Source organism: Elephantulus edwardii, unplaced genomic scaffold (genome assembly GCF_000299155.1).
Source record: "Elephantulus edwardii isolate Elephantulus edwardi_28Jun2011 unplaced genomic scaffold, EleEdw1.0 scaffold00017, whole genome shotgun sequence".
In the NCBI taxonomy this organism is placed as follows: domain Eukaryota; kingdom Metazoa; phylum Chordata; class Mammalia; order Macroscelidea; family Macroscelididae; genus Elephantulus; species Elephantulus edwardii.
In genome coordinates this window covers 27313305-27334803 of record NW_006399767.1, presented here as the reverse complement: position 1 = coordinate 27334803, position 21499 = coordinate 27313305, and the positions used below count along the sequence as shown (strand labels likewise).

At 52.7% G+C, this 21499-nt stretch overlaps 2 protein-coding genes across 3 annotated transcripts; one reads left to right on the top strand and one right to left on the bottom strand.

Annotated features, from left to right (window-relative positions):
• Positions 1-210: 210 nt before the first annotated feature.
• Positions 211-6889, top strand: PACSIN1 (protein kinase C and casein kinase substrate in neurons 1). The gene is made up of 9 exons (XM_006882070.1): positions 211-341; positions 2501-2657; positions 3722-3957; positions 4435-4590; positions 4727-4902; positions 5236-5356; positions 5469-5596; positions 5958-6145; positions 6644-6889. The coding sequence occupies exons 1-9, from the start codon at positions 279-281 to the stop codon at positions 6751-6753; spliced, it is 1335 nt and encodes a 444-aa protein (XP_006882132.1). The 5' UTR covers positions 211-278; the 3' UTR covers positions 6754-6889.
• A 4986-nt stretch (positions 6890-11875) lies between these two features.
• Positions 11876-21079, bottom strand: SPDEF (SAM pointed domain containing ETS transcription factor). 2 transcript variants are annotated; one of them, XM_006882068.1, is made up of 5 exons: positions 20647-21079; positions 17550-17747; positions 13984-14031; positions 13743-13889; positions 11876-12054 (listed from the first exon to the last, which is right to left on the bottom strand). In XM_006882068.1, exons 1-5 carry the CDS (start codon positions 21077-21079, stop codon positions 11876-11878), a joined length of 1005 nt encoding a protein of 334 aa, XP_006882130.1. The 2 variants fall into 2 exon arrangements, with proteins under 2 accessions (XP_006882130.1, XP_006882131.1); XM_006882069.1 differs by lacking the exon at positions 13984-14031.
• Between the last annotated feature and the right edge of the window lie 420 nt (positions 21080-21499).

Below are 21499 nucleotides of genomic sequence, written 5' to 3'. Positions count from 1 at the left end.
AAGAAGGTACTTGTGGAGGAGAGATGGGAAATGGGAATGAGGGGTGCTTTAGGGTAAGTTTTGTGGTTACCCTAGAGTTGAGGAGCCACTTCCTGGGCAGGAAGCCCACTCCACTGCAACTTCATGTCCATGGAGCCTGAGTGTGGGACCCAGGCCTGGAATCGGGTATGTGGGCCATCTCATCTCACCTCCAGGATTTTTCTTTCTCTTCCCAGCGCATGAATAGTGGGGTCCACTGACTGCAGCTTTTCACCTGTCCATCCCCCCACGGCCCCACCATGTCCGGCTCCTATGATGAGGCCTCGCTAGCTGCAGAGGAGACCACTGACAGCTTCTGGGAGGTAAGATCTTGAAGCACTGCAGGATCAGGGACCAGACAGCCTGGCTGCATGGAGGTCACAACTTCTCACTAAGCTCCCCCCTGCACACACACTAACTCCAGGACCTCAGGCCTTGCTCCCTAACCCCTCTAGGTCCTTCAGAGCTCTTTGTACCCAGTAGACAGCTGGTACAACAAAATAGCATCAAACCACTGGCCGTTGAGCTCCCTGCCCCACAGCTGGCCCTGAAGAGAGCCTCTGCTATTTCCTCATGTGGGAACAAACCCTTCTGACCCTCTGCTCTGGGGCCTTCATTCAGACCCCTGGCCCTTCCCACAGATGTGAGCAGTGCTCCACGGTTTGCTTAGCCTGCCCTTCACAGCTGCCCCTCCCCCAGTCATGAGCAGTTCTCAAAAGACAGAGCTATAGGGTGAGTTCTGCAGCCCTGCAGCAACAAGGAGGTGGAGATAACATGAAAAGCCAGCGTTCCTGGGGTTGCCCAAAATATTTGAGACTGAGGGTGGGGAAAAATATATAAAATTTTTTATTGGCTCCAGAAACCCCAAATGGGAACTACCAGCCCCAAATTAATAAGTGTTTAATGAGATGTCTACAAAACATAATATTATGTCAAGTAACTGCAGCTCAACTCAACACTTCTATGGCTCTATATAAATATAATGTATTTAGCTCACAAGAACAAAATGAATTATTCATTCTAGCCCAAGTCCAAATTCTAAAAAGCATTGTGTGGCTTTGAGGAAGTTCTATTATTTTTTTTTTAGGAAGTTCTATTTAAATAGGATGAGGGTATGTACAGGATGGAGTCTGCTGCAGGGTACTGGGACTCTGAAAATTAGGGTGTCAGGCCAGTGACTTCCCTGAGGTTGATGTCACACACCCCCCTCCGCAAGGACCACCTCCTCTCATATCAGATCATAGAGAATCCTTAGGAAAGCTTATGATTAATTTCAATCATAGAAGGCTAGGTAATAAGTATAGTTTGAACTGCTTACATATATTACTTCTTAGATTATATGAATACTAACAGAATAATTTTATAAAATCTTTCTACATTGAATGGCATTATTATACATTATTAATAACCAAACAAAGGCTTTTAAGTTTCTCCTTCTTTAATTACTAGCTCCCTAGTTCATTCTTAAATAAAGTTATTGGTATAGATTCACAAACACTAATTACTACATTGTAACTAAAACACCAGAAAATTTGACAAAATCGGCTATGAAAAACACTGGCAGCAGTGAAAAAAACAAGGCCTGCTTGCAGCACAGACATCAAAACTGTGTGACAGGAAGTATCTCTGTAACTGGTTAATATGGCAGTACTCACTGGAGCATGCTCACTCACTCACTGTCTTTGAGTGAAAAATCAGCTCAGAGCTGACCCTCTTGTGGGTTTCTGAGGCTGTGAATCACACAGGAAGGGATTGTCCATCGTTCACCCAATGGAAAAGCTGGTGAATTCAAACCTCCAGAAAAGCATGGCCTTTGGGTTAGCAGCACAGCTCTCTACGGCCTAAGTCCCCAGAGTTCCCTGGCACGGCCTGTTGGTATAATGTGCTCTTGAGTGAGAACCAACTCATAGCTGACCCTGCAGTGGGTTTCAGAGACAGTAAATCACACAGGAGGATTTCTCTTCTTTCTCCTGGAGAGCTGCTGGCAAATTCAAACTGCTTTCCTCTGGGTTGGCAGAACGACTCCTTACCACTAGGCCACCAAGGGTTCCTTTGGAACAGTCTAAAAAAAAAAAAAAAGTTCTAAAAGTAAATAAGCATAGTTTTAGCTTGTAGGTCTGTTAGTACATGAAAGCTGGGCTTACCGAAAAAAAGATGTTTTGGTTATTATAACTAACAGCAGCAATATTGTTATTAAAAAAGAATACATTTCTGATGAAATACCACATTCATGATTAATAGTCATTTTGGTGTCACCCCCCCTGATAATGTCATCCCGTGGGATCTGTACCCCGCCCCTCAGGCCCATGGTTCTGCCCCTGGATCTGGTCACCAGGTTAGACAGTGAATGGAGGGGGGCCAGCTTGGATGGAGACGGCCTGGCTGCTGGGTGTGCGCGAGCGCCCCCTGCAGGACGCACTGGGCAGGCCGGGTCGGGGAGGCCGGGAGCCGGCGAGAGTCTCCCTCACTGCTTGGCCACCAGGTGGGGAACTACAAGCGGACAGTGAAGCGCATCGATGATGGTCACCGCCTGTGCAACGACCTGATGAGTTGCGTGCAGGAGCGCGCTAAGATCGAGAAGGCATATGCGCAGCAGCTCACTGACTGGGCCAAGCGCTGGCGCCAGCTCATCGAGAAAGGTACCACCAGCCCTCCTGAGGCCCTGCCCCACCGTCTCCGTCCTCGAGCACCTGGATACACTCTGAATCCTTCAATCAGAGAGGCCTTTGCTGGGGTTGTTTCCCCATAGTCAGCATTTCCCCCCTCCAAGACTCGGCTAGACTTCTCTGTCAACCTTGCTCTGTACGATGTTCTAATATTGGATTCAAAACAAAAAACCTTTTTATTTGGAGATAATTTAAATTTAGAGAAACGTTACAAGAATAACCGAGAACTAACTCCTACATACTCTTTGCCCAGAATCCCATTTGATTTGCCACTCCTATTTATGTGCTTATTTTTTCTGGCAAACCATTTGAAAATACATTGACAACATCATGCCCCTAAACCTCTCAGTTATTCATGTCTCCTAGAAGAACATTTGCTCACATAACGACATTTCTTTTCTCACATCCAGGACTTTTAATATCATCCAAATTTTGCTCTAGGAATCCTGCTGCTTCAGGACCACATGCATTTAATTACCATGTCTCTAATTTTCTGTCATTTAGAGCCCTTTTAAGTTTATGCAGATTTGTTAATGCTCTTTTTCTTCCATTAAACAACCCTGTGAGGGCAGGGGCTGGGTCCATACCCCCTAGCCTGGCCCTGAATGCAAAGTTGGTGCCTGCACACAGATAGACAAGTGGTGGCATCTGTCACTGGTTGATTCTTCAGTTTTGCATCCAGCTAGAATTCCTGGTGTTCTTCTTGCCTGCCTGGTGCCATGCTGGGCTTTCAGCACTCACTGGGTCCAAGCTGCACCTCTCTCACCCTATGGGATTAACTGGCTGGTGGGGGAGATCTGGGATTGTATGTACAGTATGCTGCAGGAGGGACCTAGTAAGAGCTGCAGCATGAGATATGTGACAGTGGAGCAGTCCAGGGAGGCTTCTTGGAGGAGGTGGCTGTGCATGGGCCTTGGAAGATGGATAAGACTATGCCCTGGAAAGGAAGAGGAAAGTCTCAGAACAAGTAGGCAGGAGGGTGCCTCTGAGTGTGGGGCCCGATGAGGACCCGCATGATCCTGTGGTCATTTCCTCAGGCCCACAGTATGGCAGCCTGGAGCGGGCCTGGGGTGCCATGATGACGGAGGCCGACAAGGTGAGCGAGCTGCACCAGGAGGTGAAGAACAACCTGCTCAATGAGGACCTGGAGAAGGTCAAGAACTGGCAGAAGGACGCCTATCACAAGCAGATCATGGGAGGCTTCAAGGAGACCAAGGAGGCTGAAGATGGCTTTCGAAAGGCGCAGAAGCCCTGGGCCAAGAAGATGAAGGAGGTGTGTGGTGGGTGCTGGCACGGATGGAGTGAGGTTGGGTGGTGGTGCCAATATAGAGGGAGTGTCTCTAGAGGGAGTGGGTACGACACTCCCCTCTGAGATTACATTGCTGAGGGCAGCAGTACTGCCCTCCAGGAAGAAGTACTCACAGACAAGGCAGAAAGAGCCAAATGAGGAGAGGGGGACTGTCCCCAGGAAATGTACTGCCTGCATATGGGTAAGGGGCATGACCTTCTGGATTCACAGATGGAGCAGGTACAGCACTGCCCCGTAGTTGCCCACAGAGGCCCCAGGCACTGTCTTAGGGAAGCTTCCGCCGATCCTGTAGGGACCTGCTCTCAAATGCCTTGAATCAGAACCTGTATAACTCCTGTCTTTAGAGTGTGTGATCCTGGCAGAGAAGGCAGATGGGGAGGGGCTGAGTGGCCTGTTCAGGAGTGAGAGAGCCTTGCTCCCCGGTTCCCCCTCTCCCCACAGTTGGAAGCAGCCAAGAAGGCCTACCATCTGGCCTGTAAAGAGGAGAAGCTGGCCATGACACGGGAGATGAACAGCAAGACAGAGCAGTCAGTCACACCTGAACAGCAGAAGAAGCTGCAGGACAAAGTGGATAAGTGCAAACAGGATGTGCAGAAGGTACTGGCTGGGTTAGGGGTTACAGTGGGCTGGGCTAGGGGTTACGGGGGGCTGGGCTCCAAGAGCCCTTTCCGGGGGATGGTGGCTGGGAGCTGTGGACCTGGGTCTTATTCTCCCTCCTTCTGGGTGCCTGTAGACACAAGAGAAGTATGAGAAGGTGTTAGAAGATGTGGGCAAGACCACACCCCAGTACATGGAAGGTATGGAGCAGGTGTTTGAACAGTGCCAGCAATTCGAGGAAAAGCGGCTGGTCTTCCTCAAGGAGGTGCTGCTGGACATCAAACGCCACCTCAACCTAGCAGAGAATAGCAGGTACCTGGGTGTGGCAGGCATGATGGGCACAGGGACAGCCAGCAGAGGGCGTAACTGGCACACAGGACAGTCCGGGCTCTGCATTCTAGTGACAGGAAAGGGAGGCCAGAGGGAAGAGGCTCCAAATATGATGTCTGCCTGGGTGTAAACTGACACGTACTAGGTACTCGGGAATACGCACTTGGGTGGGTGGGTGAGTGGCTAAGATGGCAGTGGGGAAGGTCGCTGTTGAGAAGCCATCTGCTCTGATCACCTGAACTGGCTCCTCACGGAGGACGAGGAGGGTCCTTAGTGACTCTGTGTCCCCACCTCCCCCCTTTCCCCTGCACACAGCTACATCCATGTGTACCGAGAGCTGGAGCAGGCCATCCGGGGAGCTGATGCTCAGGATGATCTCAGATGGTTCCGCAGTACCAGTGGCCCTGGCATGCCCATGAACTGGCCCCAGTTTGAGGTGAGGACATAGGGAGATGGGGAAGGGGCATCTGAAGAGGCTGATGTGAGCCTCAGGGTGCAGATACCCTATAGCCTGACTAGCCTCCTGTTCCTCCACCCCATCCCACCAGGAGTGGAACCCTGACCTGCCACACACAGCTGCCAAGAAGGAGAAACAGCCCAAGAAAGCAGAGGGGGTGACACTGACCAATGCCACTGGGGCAATGGAGTCTACATCTCAGGCTGGAGACCGTGGCAGGCAAGTGTCTACCACTGATGCTTCTGGGAGGCCAGAGTTGTTGTGTACCCTTGAATTTTCAGGGACTGTAAACAAAATGGGAGGAGATTGCCCATCTTTCTCCCATGGAGCAGCTTGTGGATTTGAACTATGTACCTTTGGGTTGGCAGGGTGATTCCTTACCACTAAGCTACCAGAGCCCCTTGGGGGCCAGAGAGCAGCTGAATTTAACCCCAGGAGACCCCTTTGAAACATAATGGAAGTTAATCCTTCTAGAATGCCTGCTATCTGTCAGGCATGATTCTGAGCATTTTTCACATGTTAACTCCTTTAAACCTTTTACTTATGTGAACACTGATGGGTCCTCCTTCTGCATCTTAAGTGTAAGCAGCTATGACAGAGGCCAGGCCTATGCCACCGAGTGGTCGGACGATGAGAGCGGGAACACTTTTGGGGGCAATGAGGCCAATGGGGGCGCCAACCCCTTTGAGGACGACGCCAAGGGAGTGCGCGTGCGGGCGCTGTACGACTATGACGGCCAAGAGCAGGACGAACTCAGCTTCAAGGCTGGTATGTGGACAAGGCAGGATGCACTGGTCACAGCTGAGGGAGAGGTGGCCCAGCACTTGAGGCTGGGTTGGACATGTGGCCCAAGAGGGGACCGGGTATGAGGTGAAGGATGTGAGGATTTGCAAATTTGAGCCTGGAAGCTGGACCTGGACGTGTAGGTGTAGCCGATACGTAGGTGGGGCCTGAGGGTGAGGCGTGCTGGCCAGCACCTGGGAACGTCATCAGGAGGTGACATCCTGATGACGTGTGTGACTGGGGTGAGGCTGGGATTTACATGTTGGGGGGGCACCAAGATGGGACTGGGGCTGGACGCTAGAATCAAGACCACAGGGTACTGAGAGCATGATGGGGGAGGAATTACTGGGGCCAGCCCTTCATATGGAAGGTCACCTAGCCGTGTGTGTGTGTGTGTGTGGTGTGTGTGTGTGTGTGTGTATGAGGAGACAGATCCCCCCTCTGAGGCCTGTCACGGAGCTTCCTATTTTATTCCTGTCCTAGGAGATGAGCTCACCAAGCTGGGTGAGGAGGATGAGCAGGGCTGGTGCCGCGGGCGGCTGGACAGCGGGCAGCTGGGCCTCTACCCGGCTAACTACGTGGAGGCCATCTAGCTTCCCCACCCCCTCTACGTTCCCCCTCATTCCTCGCCCACCCCCCTTCCTCCCCACTCTCGTCGCCCTCCCCTTGTCATAGAGTTCCAGACATATTTTCCGATCAAGCTTTTATTTTTTTAAAAGTCAAAACAGAACAACACACACACACACACACACACACACACAGAGACAGAAGCATTTGCAGGGCCTCTTGGAGGCCAGGTGGTAGGACTTGGGGTGGAGGCCCCAGGATAGGTGAGGGTCTTAAAACTTAGCCCTACAGTGACACCATGACATCATGTACTCCTCTTCAGATCCCACCAAAGAGTTTCCTGAGCTGAGGGATGTCTCTAGACCCTTCTACTCTGCCCAGCTCCCCCTCCCTACGTCACCCCAGGCTGCCAGCCCCTTGCTCCCCTTCTCTGGGCCTTGTTCCATAACTTTCCCTCCTGCCCCATCCTGTTCTCTCTCCATCACCCCTCTATTTTCAATTCTTTTCCTCAGGCCCCAGAGCAGGCGGCCTCCCAATCCGCTGTCTTCCACTCCGTCCGGGGAGTGCCTCTCCTGCCTTGCCCTGCTCTCCCACTTAGGGTGACCATGAAGTCTTGTGGGACCTCTGGGGCTGGAGGAGGAATGGCCGCTTTCCTCCCCATTGAGGTATCCAGGGGACTCGAGACTCCCTGAGGCATGAAAAGGGGTGAGTTGGAGGTGTCACTTGGGTGCCAGATAGTGTGTGGTGGGGAGCAGACCTGGGCTGTGCCAACCCTCCGGACTCCAGGCCCAGCTGAGGGACCAAGACTCTGGGTCTTTCTCTCTAGCTGTCAGCACTTTGCCCACTGGCTCTTCCTCAGAGCAATGCTCCCTCAGTAACTTGCAGAGACCCCTGCCCCAACTCAGGCAAGGAGTAGGGGCCCCCAAAGCCACCCAGAGGAAGGCCAGTTATGGTACCAGTCTCCTTCCATTTCCTGGGAAGGAGGACTTCTTGCCCGTCCACCTTCTCTCCATGTCCACTTCCCGACCCTCTGTGTCTGCAGGGCCTTTGGCCTTCCACCTCTCTCTCCCTCACCCTGGCCTGAGGAGACACTGTGAGATGCTTCCATGCTGGGACTGTGAGGGGAAGGCAGGTGTTTGGCAAGAGAGAGGAGCTCTGGCCATCAGGGTCAGGACAGTCACTGTCTTTTTCTTCCTTGTGGTCCTCACACCAGGAAAAGCCACCCTTGTGCTGGCAGCCCCTGTGCTCACTAAGACCAACAGTTAAGACTTAGGGGTGGGGGAGGGAGAAGGGTTTGCCCAGCGCAGGGAGCAGGCAGAGGTGCTCGAGTCCAAGGTGCCAGCCTCTCCCTCAGGAGTTAGAGGGGTGGGGGACTTGGGAATCAGCCCGAGGCAGAACAAGACCCCAAGAGGTAGAGGAGTGATGGGAAAAGGGGTCTCCTGAGTACCTCTGGAATGAGGACCTGAGACTTCCTGCAGCATCTGATCAAACTTGCTCTTGACTGACCTCCTAAGCATCAGGTAAAGAGTGAGATACCCCAGCCCCTCCATCACCGCCAGACCTCTCTCTTTCCTGGCTTATTCTCTCCAGCAGCCCACTGTTAGGAGGTAGAGACCCCACCTCAAGGTTCTGACCCTTTTCATGTGGGCATAGGAGGATCCTGGGAGATTCAGGTAGGCTTTCCTCAGGGCACGGGCAGGGGAGAGATAGCACCCCCGAGACTTCCCCTACCCTCCTCATCCCCAGTGTACCCTTCCCTGGCACTCTTCACTTTCCTGGTCTCTGCTGCACCTTGAGCGGGGCCACAGGCCCTCAGAGCCGAAGAAGATTCTGGAAGCCTTCAGCCCGGGCTGTGCCAGCCCTCTCAGCTCCAGAACAAAAGCCTCTTCAGCTTCTCTCTGAGGCAGGAGTTGGGGCTAGGGCCTCCATTCTTCACCACAAACCCTTGAAAGGCTGGAAGCCGGGCACATCTGCACCTTGGGGCCTGGGCTCCCCCTTCAGTGCCACGACTTCCCGGTGCCTGGGGAGGGGCTGCAGCCCTTATTATACCCCAGGCCTGTACTCTTAGCTGCCCACTCTGGGGCAAGGACTCGAAACTCCCTCCCTTCTAAGTAACCTTCTCTATGGCCCCATCAGGGACACCCTCTCTTGGTCTCCAAGCTCCTCAGAACCCTGGAGCAGGAGGGAAGTTCTCCCCAGAAGCCCCCTGAGCTCTGGGGGCCCAGCCCCACCTGTCAGTGCTGGTGTCAGAGCACCCATCACCCAGTGTGGGGGTGCAGCCCCTGTGTGCCCATGGCCTCCTACTGTAGCCCCTGCCCGCACCCTCAATGCTGCATGGGCCCGCCCCGGCAGGGTTCAGCGAGTCATGTGTTTTCCCCCCCTCCCCTGTTAACCACTGTTCTGTGGCCTGGTTCCTCCAGGAGCCAGGGCTGCCCCGCCACCCGCCACCTGCCACCCTAGGCTTCCTGGCTCCATTAGTTCCGACACTCGTGAGTCTCCGAGAAGTGCTGTGGTCTCAGCAATGCACCTGTTTTGTACATGATTGTGTAATTTAAAGGTATATAAATATAAATATATATATATATAAAGTTGTGATCGTATGACTGTGGATAAAATCCAGAACTGTGTCAATCTGGCTGGACTTTGTCATCTTGAGTCTTGTGCGTCTTCAGCCCTAAGAGTTTCTGTGCCTTCTGGGAGCAGCCTGTGGCTGGGATGTCTGTTGGGGAGCAGGCACTGTTCTAGCTGAGCCCCCCTGGCCTGGGTGACCCAGGACAGGCCCTATTGCCTCCCAGTCTTGTCTGTATAGGAAAGGATTCTACCTGGGACTCCTGCAGCTCTGACTGTGCAGTTCTGGGTACCCAGGTGCCAAGTTGACAACCTCCCCCCCCCCAAGTATGTTTTCCTTTTTAAAGCAAAATCTTACAATTGATTCCTGAGCCATGTAGTTCCTGGTTGCCCACTACTAGGCCCCTGAAATATGACATCCAGCCACACCATGCCTTCTGTGCCCTGCCTGACCTCTAAAGCATTTCTTTGTGGCCACTGGGAGGATGAAATGTACCCCTCGCCCTGTCTCATTGCACAGACTGTTGCACTTGGTTCTAAGGAGCCCTGGATGCTGGAGTCCAATGCAGGGCAGGTAAGATTCTGGTGAGGTGGTGCAGAAGAGGAATTCAGTTTCTTGGCAGCATATGAGGTGTTGATGGCTAGGCATGTGCTCAGCGAGGGGACATGACATGCCAAGGGGACATGTGCAACAGATCTGCTCACCAGGCGGCCAGCATCCCTGAGTCCCCATAACTGAAGCTTTGGGGTAGCTCCAGCAATAGCTCCAGACTCCTAATTTCCTGCCCTCTTCCCTCCCAGCCCCTTCACGGATCTAAGGCCTCTCCTGGCCCAGCTGGGGACGTGCAGACGGGTGGCCCCAGGGACTCAGTTGGAGGCAGGGCTGGTAGGCTGGAGACAAAACCAGTTCAGCAGAGCTATGCCAGGGTCTGGCTTGGGTCCAGTTCGCCCCCTCCCTGGGGTGAGCAGACATGGAGACAGGCCTGGGGCAGGGCCCCCTCCCCTCCTGTCCAGTCCCACTAACAGATGCCAAGGTGCTGTTTGCTCACTGCCAGGAGTAAACTTTCTTCTGGAGACAATAAAATTGCTGGAGGCAGAAGAAACAGCACTGGACAGAGATTAACCCTTGGTGGTCTGAGGCACAGGCCCTCCCTTCTGTCTCCTAGACACCCGTCCTCCAATGTCCAGGGCTGTGGATGAAGAGTTACTGTCCAGTCACCAAGGAGGAAGTATGAAGGGGCAGAGACTGTTCTGTGTGGGGAGAGAGACCGAAGAAGGTTCATTTCTATTCCTGGTTTTGCCACCAATTGGCTGTGTGTCTGTAAGACAGTAAACTCTTTCCGGCTCAGTTTCATAATCCACAAAATGGAGGAGTAAACCCTACCTCGTGGTTTTCGTTGGAATGACAAAAGAGCCATGGAAGCATCTGGCACATAGTAGGCCCTCAGGACATGTGTGTTGCTCGATAAGTTCCTGGTGACTGTCAGGGAGAAGGAATCTAAGCCCGAGGTGCTGTGCCTGGGAGAGTGGGCGGTGGGCTCCTTCCTCGCCGCCTGCCCTCATCACATGCTCATACCTCCCACCCCACACAGGCCTCAAGGCTTCAGAAACGGCACTGCGGAGGCCTCAACCTTTCTTCCACACTGGCCCGTTCCACCCACCCCCGCCCTCCTGGAAGTGCCACCACCTCAGGGCCCAGCGCCCTTGTTTTACAAGAAGAGACTGACACCTCAAAGGTGGTTAGTCCCTTGCCCCCAAGGCAGAAAGCCTTGACCTCCAGCAGAGCAAAAGGAGGTAGACTCTTCAATCCTAAATATTGGACCTCTTCAGGCCTAGACCTTCTTCTTCAAACTAAGGGGTCTAGTCCCATCTTAACCTTGAAGACTCACTGTCACTCTTCTTCAAGCTCCTAATAATTAACTGTTCTTTTCAGTTCAAGCTCAACTCCTCCAGGCAGCCTCTCTGGAGTACTCCAGGCCTCTGTGTACCACTTTTGATCACTGATGGTCTTTGGCTCTGTCATTCGCAGCACGGAAACTGGAGGCAGATGTATCAATTCACTTGTATTTTTTATTATCTATTCATGGGGCACCCCAAGCTCCCCAGCTCAAGGGTGCAAACTTTCTCCTGGCATCATGCCAGGTGGGTACAGAATGGATAGCAGTAGGATGTTGAAGAGAAAGCACTGGACAGTAAGTCAGGAGACCTGGCATGGCCACTCACTTAGGCCTGAGTGACCTGGCCCAGGTCACTGCCATCCTATGGGTTTTTGGCTCTGTTCGGGCAATTCTGGGTCAGAGGTGGAAGCTGGAGGGATGTCCTTCCCTGTAGAGCAGTGAACACTGAGAACAGCCATGGCTGTCCCATCCTCCATGGGGCACCCAGCATCCAGTCAGTCAGGCCTGAGGTGGAAGCACGCTAACCCCAGAGGCGCTGGCTCCAGAGAGCTTTCCCACACCCCTGGGAGAGTGGGCTGCATCCCTCGCCCCAGACAGTCTGTCAGCGGAGCACTCTCTCCATCCCTGCTCAGGGTCTGGCAGGAAAGAGGCCTGGCAGGGACCCTGGGCCTGCCCTCAGCCCTCAGATGGGATGCACAAACTGGTAGACCAGGCGCTGGGAGATATCCGGTTTCCGGATGATGCCCTTCTTGTAATACTGGCGGATGGAGCGGCTCAGTTTGTCGTAGTTCATGGCAGGACGGTTCTTACGGATGCCCCACAGCCGGGCCACCTGGGCTGAGTCCTCAATTTTGAAGATGCCTTTAGGAGCAGGAAGGTTCAAAGGGAGCCGGCAGCACAAGCGGGCAGGAGGGAGAAAGACAGAGGTCAGCAAGTCATCCTCGTGAGAACCAAGGCCACCAATGCTGGAGCTCTTTCTGCAGGGGCCAGGCGTTGGGATGGGTGTGAGGCAAAGTGGCCACACTTCTCCTCGGGGACATCCTGCCATCATGATCTAATGTCATGAATTGGATTGTGCCCTCCCCCCAGTATATGTTGTAAGCACTATGACCATTATTATAATCCCACTTGGAAAGAATTTGTCTTTCTTATGCTAATAAGACAGCATTAGTGTAGAGTATATCTTGACTCAATCTCTTTTGAGATATAAAAGAGATTAAACACAAGCTAGAGAAAAGATAGGGTAAGATAGATGTGAGGCACATCTATCTCTAAAGAGCCAGGAAACGGAAGGTTAAAACACAAAGGCCTTTCCTCACAGCTGTCAGAGGGAGCATTCCTCTAGAACTGGCATTTGGACTGTAAAAAGTAACTTCTGTTAAAGCCACCCACTTAGGGTACTTCTGTTACAGCAACATTAGGGAGCAAAGACACCTTGGGTTCTCTGAGACCTTGAAGCATCATGCCCATGCCTTTCTGCCCCTGCCCAGGCAGGCCCTCACCATTTGGCCCAGAAGCCACTGGGCCAGTTGACTAGCAAGGTTTGTGCCCCATCTTTGCCCTCTTTAAACCAGATAGTGGCTGTGTGGCACGCACTACAGTGCCATCTCTGGGCCCAGACTGTCTGGGCTTGAGGCCAGATTCTCTGGGGTATGACCTTTGGACAAATGAGTTAATCTTGCTGAACATCTACTTTCCAATCTGTAAAATGGGAATGATAATACCTACCCCCATGGTTGTGCAGGGAATAGAGAAATGTGTGTAAAGCAAGCACCAGAGGTTTCAATAAATGATAGAAACATTACAGCATCACAGACCTCCCAGGATCACAAACCTGGGAGCCCAGGGGAGGGTCACCATGAGGCCGAGCACTATGAGCAGAGAGTTTCGTGGTTCTTAGGTTTTGGGTTCTAGGTTGCTAGTCCAAGGCAGGTCGTTCGAAATCACCAGTGCTCCTCAGAGAAAAATAAGTCATTTCCTCCCGTGTGATTTACAGCCAATGAAAATCCACTGGAGAGTCAAGCTATGAGCCAGTTCTGACTCAACAGCACCTAACAACAGGATTGCTTTGAGTTGGGAGTGACTTAATGGCAGGGGCTATTTTGGAGGAGTGGAAGTTAAGCGGATGTTAATGTGTTTGGTTGCTAGTAAAACTAGGAATGTGGAGTCCACCCAGAGATGCTGTGAAGGAAAGGCCTGGCAGTGGGTCTCAGAGACAACAGCAGCACCTTGAAGTGGGCCTGACAGTGGACCTTGAAGACCCCCATCATTCTACTCTGACACCTGGGGCTGCTACCGATCAACCTGACAGGAGCAGATTTTATGTACTGGGTGCTGTTGGCTGCTGAGGATCTAAAACTAGGTGGAGACAGATACGGGCACAGTTGCACACAGACCCTGGTGGGAGGGATGGTGTCTGGTCACTGTGGCATGGTGGAGGAGAGGAGGGAGTTGGCCTCTGCCTTGCTCCCCAGCTTCAGGCCCCTCTGTTTCCTTGTTCTCATTGTTCTCCCCAATCTACCAGTCCTCCCTGTAGACACCCTGCTCACCCTTCTCCTTGTTCAGCCACCGGATGAAGCGGCCGTAGCTGTGGGGCTTCAAGAGCAGTTCTTTGAGGAACTGCCACAGGTGGATGGGCTGCCCGGGGCACGAGGAGTCCACCTCGCTGTCTGTCCAGCTCTCCTCACTGGCTGAAGCTGGGCAGCAGGAGAGTGGAAGTAAGTGGGGAGCTGTGGGGAGCCATGGCTAGCCCCAGCCCCTCACCCGCTCCTGACCCCATCTCAGGCTCACCACAGTAGTGGATCCCCCCGGGCGAGGTCCTCTCCTTCATCCAGGCCGCTGTGGGTAAAAAAAGAGAGGTTAGGGGCCTGGCGCAACTCTATCAAGTCTGCATTTGTGAGAGACTACAGATATGTCTTGGGAAAAGTGCAGCCAGACTGCTCCTTGGAGGCAAGAAGGACAAAGCCTCATCGCTCACACTTGGGGCATGTTGCTAGGAGGGCCTATTCCTTGGAGGCAGCATCACTCTTGGGAAGGTGAAGAGCAAAAGAGAGGAAGACCCTCAATGGGATGGATAAAGAACAGGGCCTGCAGCAATTGGCTCTAGTGTGTCAGAGGTGGCACAGGACAGGACTGAAGTCTGTTGTCCATCGGTCGCCATGAGTTGTACTAGACTCAATGGCACCTAACAACAAGAGGGCCACGGAAGCGTCTGTGGCGGGGGCTTGTCCTTACAGCTTCCTCCTTTCTGGTCTGAGAAGGAAAGTTATTTACAAAGAGCTGCTTCCAGGAAGAAAATGCTAGGATTTTGGAGCGAGGAGGAGGAGTCTTAGAGATCCTGCATGCCATCTCCATTGTCCAGATTGAGCCTTGCTGGGTTTCCCATTCCTCACCTAGGATGCAGTTCACACTTCACAGATGAGGTCTCAAGGTGGTTAAGTCCACCCAGCACCTTGCTCAGTATTTTGCATAATAAAAGCGGCTCCCTGCCCTCCACTGCCGAGTTCACCAAGCTCCTCCAGTCTTTGCTGCTCTCTACAGGTCTACCAGCTGTGGGGTCCCCGTGTCCATTCAGTGGGGAGGCAGCTCTGGAGGGGCAGTGATGCAGCACCTGCTCTGCCCACGTTGCCACGGGCTCTGGGCCTGGCACTGACCACCACCTGGGCTGCTGGACTGGGCAGGACACGGGTCTCTGACTAGATGGCACCAGTGGGCCTGTCTCTTTATCTTGGGTCCCTTGGGGCAGAAGCCTTGACTCACTGAGCCAGCATGGTCTCCCCCAAAGCATCGTGTGGTGCCTGGAGGATCTAGAAGATTTCAACACTGGAAGTTAGTGCCAACCATCTGAGCTCGTGGTGGTGTGGTGGTTAAAGTGTTTGTTAAAGGTGGTGGTGTTGTATACCATACAGTCGGAAGTGACCCATAGCTGGCCCTCCAGCGGGTTTTCAGAGGCAGTAATTGCCAACAGGAAACTGCCCATCCTTCTCCCGCAGAGCAGCTGGTGGCTTTGAACTATGTGCCTTAAGGATTGTAGCACAACTTCTTGCCACAAGGCCACCAGGGCTCCCTAACTAAAAGGTAGCTACTTCAAACCCACCAGCTATTCTGAGGGACAGAGATGTGGTAGTCTAATTCTGTAAAGATTGTGTTACCTGAAAAACTCCCCATGAAGCAGTTCTACTCAGTCACGATGGACGTGGGCTTTTGGTTTTATACATGATGCTCCAGATAATACCCAAGTCATGCTGCCAAGTGCAGTATGCACACACTGGTACAGAACTTAAACAATATTCAAACTCATTGCCACTGAGTCAGAACCGACTCCTAGCTCACCCTCCAGCGGGGTTTCAGAGGCAGTAAATCACACAGGAGAGGCTGACCATCCTCCCGCACAGAAGCTGATCGATTCAAACTGCCAGGCAGGTGCCACATTTGTATTGTTGTTGTTAGGTGCCATTGAGTTGAGTATGACTCCTAGAACATTATGAACAATATATCTGAACCCTGTCCTGTCCCTGTGCCATCCTCACACTTCCTGACACACTAGAACCCGTTGCGGCAGTCACTTTGCCAATCCACCTGGCTGAGGGTCTTCCTCTCCTTCATCGACCCTCCACCCTTCCCAGCATCATGTCCCTCTTCAAGGAATAGCCCCTGCTAGCAACACATTTGGATTAGTAGACACAGTTCTCTAACCACTGTACCATGTATATATTTTTTAAATGTATATATTGATTGATTCCTATCCTGCAACTCAAAGCCACCAGCTGCACAACAGAATAAGCAGTTCCACCCTCACACTCCCGGCTGTGCTTGAGGCTTCATAGCCACTGGGTCATGTCATCTCTGTGCATCTGCCTCTTTGGTAAATCGATCTATAAAGCCCTGGTGCTGCAATGACAAAACGCTTAGCTGCTAACAGAAAGGTTGGTAATTCAAACCCACTAGTGTGAGTCTGAGGGAGAAAAGACCTGGTGCTCTGCTCCCGTAAAGATTTCAGCCAGGATCTGTTCACAATAACAAGGAGTTGGAAACAACCCAGGTGCCCATCAACAAACGAATGGATAGAGAAGCTGTGGTATATTCACGCAATGGAATACTATGCTGCATTGAAAAACAAGGAACTCATGCAATATTATTCAAAATGGGTGAGCCTGGAGGACATTATGCTGAGTGAAATATCTCAGATGCAAAAGGACAAATACTGCATGGTGTCACTGTTGTAAAATGGGACTGATATCAGGGTTGGGGTAAGACTGAGAAAAACTGTATAAATTGTGTATACTGCACTGAAACAGATGAGGGAGTGAATAATTTAAAAGCGATGTATGATAGGGTCTTGTATAATAGGGTCTTATGGTTATCACAAGAGTCCACAATTAAGGTTACATAGTGGAATGTACTTGGGGCGGTGGGAGGGGTGCGGGGGGTATTGTGTACCAGGAAGGAAGTCTTTCTTTTACTTTTGAAAGAAAGGAGCAAACTGGGGTGGGGGATAGACGGGAGAGAAGTGCAGCAATGAATGAATGGAAATCCAAAATCTCTGTAAATGCTCATTAAAATTATTTAAAAAAAGCAATAAAAAAATAAATTGGAACTAAAAAAAAATATTTCAGCCAGGAGACCCTTCTGGGCAGCTCTGCTCTGTCCTATAAGTCCATAGTGACTTGGATTTGACCTCAGGACATACAATACAATGGCATGTATGTACATAGACTATTTGTAGACTTACTCTGGAAAGCTACCTAAGAAACTGATCATAGTGGTTTCGTCCTTCTCTCTCAAAGCCACTGGTGGATTTGAACGCTAACCTTTTGCTTAACAGACAAGCACTTTAACCACTGTACCATCAGCACATGTACAGTTACTCCTGAGGAGGAGGATTAGCAGGCTGAGGGCCTGGAGTTATAAGAAGTATTAATTTCATAGTAAACTATTTTTTCACTTAAAAAAAAGCATATATTTATTACTGCATTACATTTTGAAGCAAAACAACACACACACCCCAAATATAAAATAAAAAAACACGAGGGAGAAGCAGCATCACTTGAAAGCACCCAAGGTTGCCCTCATCTCTGACACTCCATGTTCTCACGGCCTAACCTTTCAATAACCCACGTGCTCTACAGTCCTGCTGGTGTGACCAGGACCCGGTGTGGAACGGAACAGGTGGGCTCACCCGGGATCCAGGGAGGCTGCTGCAATTGGTTTTGAGAGTAGTAATGGAGCCCTGATTAGGGTCCAGAGGGGCACTTCCCTGGGTGAAAGAACCCTCTCAGTCTGCATCCTGGGCTGATGTCCCCTCAGTGTCCCTGTCTTGGAGTCCTGAGGGGAGGCTCCCTCAACACCGGGCTCACCTGACTTCCAGATGTCCAGGTGGGCGTGCAGCACATCTCCACCGAGGGGCGAGCGCTGGCGGAACTGCTCCTCAGACATAGCGCATAACTCCTTGCCCCCCAACTCCTGGAAGGCCTTGCCCACAGGAGGCAGCCGGTACTGGTGTTCTGTCCACAGGAGCCACTTCTGCACGTTGCCAGGGCTCCAATCCACGGGATCTAGGCAATAGACACCCCCTCAGCTCCAGCAGCTGTGCAAGGGCAGCACCCCAAATAGGGCCCACTCTTCTGATGGGCACTTGTGGGGGCTTGTGGTCCAGGATTGGGTCATGCCCTCCTCAAGGTAGGAACGGGCCAAGCTTAGACAGGGCCTGGACCAGTCTGAGAGCAGCCTGAGGTCTGAGGATCTGGGAAGAGGGGAGCCTGAGAAGAAAAGATAGTAAGAAGAAGCCAGGCCCCTGAAAACAGCCATGCCTTAGAGCAAAGCTGCCTGAGGCCTCTCTACCGCCCACTCTCCCAGAGTCCCGGTCTTCCTAGGGAATCCATTCCCTCTTAGAGCCTTCTGGGGGGCCTAAGCCTCGAGGTTTAGTGTTAAGGAGTTGTGCTGACAAACCAAAGGCCTGCAGTTTGAATCCACCAGTGGCTCAGTGGGAGAAAGATGGACAATGTCCTTCTATGGAATTTACAACCTCTGAAAACCAGCTGGAGGGTCAGCTGTGAATCGGTTCTGACTTGATGGCATGGAACATTTCTGGAAGGGCAGGGACACCACGGTAAGCTGCTCTCCAAATGTCTCTTGCCCTCCCCAAGCTCTTAAAAAAAAAACACAACCAGGGGAGCTCTGGTGGCCTAGTGGCAAGAAGCTGTACTGCAATCCCAAAGGTACACGGTTCGAATCCACCAGATGCTTTGCCGGGGAAGGAGGGACAATTTCCTCCTGTACCAGTCAGATCTGATTTGACGGTACATGCACAAGAAATAATAAAATTAAAAAAATTAAAAACAACAAAACACACAACCAATGGAATACTATGCTGCATTGAAAAACAAGGAACTCATGCAATATTATTCAAAATGGCTGGCCCTGGAGGACATTATACTGAGTGAAATATCTCAGTCACAAAAGGACAAATTCTGCATAGTGTCACTGTTGTAGAACGGGGCTGACATCAGGGTTGGGGTGAGACTGAGAATAATTGGATAAATTATGTATACTACATTGAAACAGATGAGGGAGAGAACAGTTTAAAAGTGATATATGATTGGGTATTATGGTTATGACAAGAGTCCAGGATGAAGGTTACATAGTGGAGTTTACTCGGGGCCGCAGTGGTGGTGGTGGTGCTGTATACCAATGAACAAATTTTTCTTTTTCCTTTCAAAAAGAAGAGCAAACTAGGGGGGAGGGGTGGGCAGGGAGAAAAATGTAACAATGAATGAATGGAAATCCAAAATCTCCTTAACTGTTCACTAAAATTAATAAAATAAAAACACAACCAAGAATTAGAACTACAACTACCAAACCCCTACAACCACTTGCACTTTACAGGTGGGGCCTGTTGTGTAACATGGAGAAGGCGGCTGAGCACAAGGCCGCTGCCCAGCACACAGGTGAGAAATACATGAACAGCAGGACACAGGGGAGTGGGGGGCAGCCTCAGGCCTCAGGGGCAGGAGGGGACCCTGGCTCAGTTCTAGACACCTCCTGGGGAACTGCTCTGAGTGAGCCTGGCAGGGGAAAGGCTGGGGGCCACACTGGTGGGCAGAGGCACAATAGGGCCTCCCAGCAAACTTTGTGGTCTCAGACGGTGCCCCAACCGAAGGACCTGCTGGTTGACCTGCCTCCACTTAATAAGCCCATTTTCCTTCCTAAGGTCAGAGCAATTTGTTCCTACCCTCATTGTTCAAGGAGCAGGTGCCTCCCAGCCCAGAGTGGGGGATGAGAGCTCATGGGAAGTGTTCTGGGGAGTAGGGCTGGCATGGGGATTGGGAATCTGAAACAGAAGAACCAACTTGAGTGGGGGCGCAGCCCAGATGAGACGATGGAGAAGGAGCTGAGGCTGGTGTGTGTAGGAGGGTCTGTGAAGACCCATGTAAAAGTAGTGCAGAAAGTGAGATGGTCAGAGGCACACAGAGGGGAACCAGGCCTCCCCAAAGCTGGAAAGATGGTGGGGGCAGGGGCTGAAAGCCAGTTCCACAACCACACCTTCAGGCCAGGTGGTCACACACATGGTTGGCCCCCTGACATCCCCACCCCACTGAGGTCCATGTTATCACCCAGCCCGGCTGCATCCATCTACGTGTGTTCCCTCCACTGTAACGCACGATTTCTGCGCTGAGTTTGCACTCCATTCATTGCCCAGTTCTAGGACAGTGCTCGGCACATAAGAGGTGCTTGTTGCTGATGTCATCTGACAACCATTTATGGAGTATCTGCTATGTGCAAGGTGCTCTTCTAGGAACCAGGGATGAGGCAGGGAACAAAACAAAGGAAAATCTGCGCCCTTGTGGAGTGTACATTTCAGAGGGTGAGACAGACGGTAAAGGAGATAAAGCGTGCCAGGCAGTGATAAGTACAGGGAGACGAATGCAGTGAGAGGAGGAACAAGAGGTCCTGCGGCAGCAATATCAACAGAGGCCTCAGGGAAGGTCTTGTTGAGATGCTGAGTCAAGAGCTGGAGGAGGTGAGGGGTGAGCCAAGTAGAGGAGGGACTGGGACGGGAGTGTCCTAGAAACAGCAAAGGGACTGAGTGACAGTTTCCAGGCTGAGGGGCCAGCAGGTGCAAAGGTCCTGGGGTGGGCGTTCTGGGAACAGCAGCAAGACCAGTGTGGCTGGAGCAGTGTGAACACAGGGAGAGCAGAGACATGAGCAAGAGGAGGCTGTGGGTCAGTGTGAGGCTTGAGTTCACTCCGTCCTGCAGGGAAACCAGTTAAGTCTGGATGGGGCACCGAGACCGGTCAGAGGCTCCCTGTCCTGGCTGACAGCTCATGTGTGTCACAGGCAGATGGTGTGTGTAGACGTACATCCCTGGGGCTGCCCAAGGCGGCTCCCCCACCCACCCTGGGACCTCAGCTGTGCCTGGCGCCCCTTGGGGAGGCCGGCACGTGGGGGACTCACCTGCGGTGATGTTGAGCAGCTTGCAGGCGGTCTCGATGTCCTTGAGCACCTCGCCCACCACCATGGACTGCACCTGTTCCAGCGAGTGCTCTTCCAGCATCAGCCCGCCGGGTGCCAAGTCCAGGCTGCCCCCCGGGGCCTGGCTGTCGATGACTGGGCACTGCTCAGGCTCCTCGGGCGGCTCCTCCCGAGCGCTGGCCCCGGGGCCCTTGGCTGCCCAGGCGCCGTCCTCGGGGTACAGCATGTCGAAGTAGGAGAGGTAGAAGGCGGACAGGCCCTGCTCGGGCGTGGCGGGTGGGCTGGGGCTCCAGTCCCGTCTCTCGGGCGCCGTCAGCCCAGCTGCCTTGTCCAGGCCTGTGCGCGGCGCGGCTTCGGAGGGCAGCAGGAGGCGGCCGGGGGCCACGCCGCTCAGGCCCGGGCTGGCGCTGCCCATGCCGCTGCTGCCGGCGGCTGCGTCTGTGCAAGTGAACAGGGAGGAGGGTCAGCCTCGCCGCCTCCCCATCCCCGTGGGGACCGCTAAGCTGGTTACGGGGATGAGAGGCCCAGTGGGCAGGGTCCAGGCTGGAGAGAGAGGCAGGGGCTTCCGGGTCACTGGGCAGCGGGGCCGGGGCTGGGTTGACAGGGAGAGCAGTGAGCAGGCTGGGCAAGGGGATAAAGGAAAGCCAGCACCGCTGGGAGAAGCACATCTTCAGGCTGGAAGGAGCGCCCTCGGGGGGGGGGGGGGGGGGCGGACTGGGCCTCAGTCCCACAGTGGCAGGCGTGCTTAGACCCACTTGGCAGATGGGCAAACTGAGGCTTAGCAAAGGAGGTCTTGATAGATTTGTTCCCGAGCCAGCACATGACCTACTGTCAT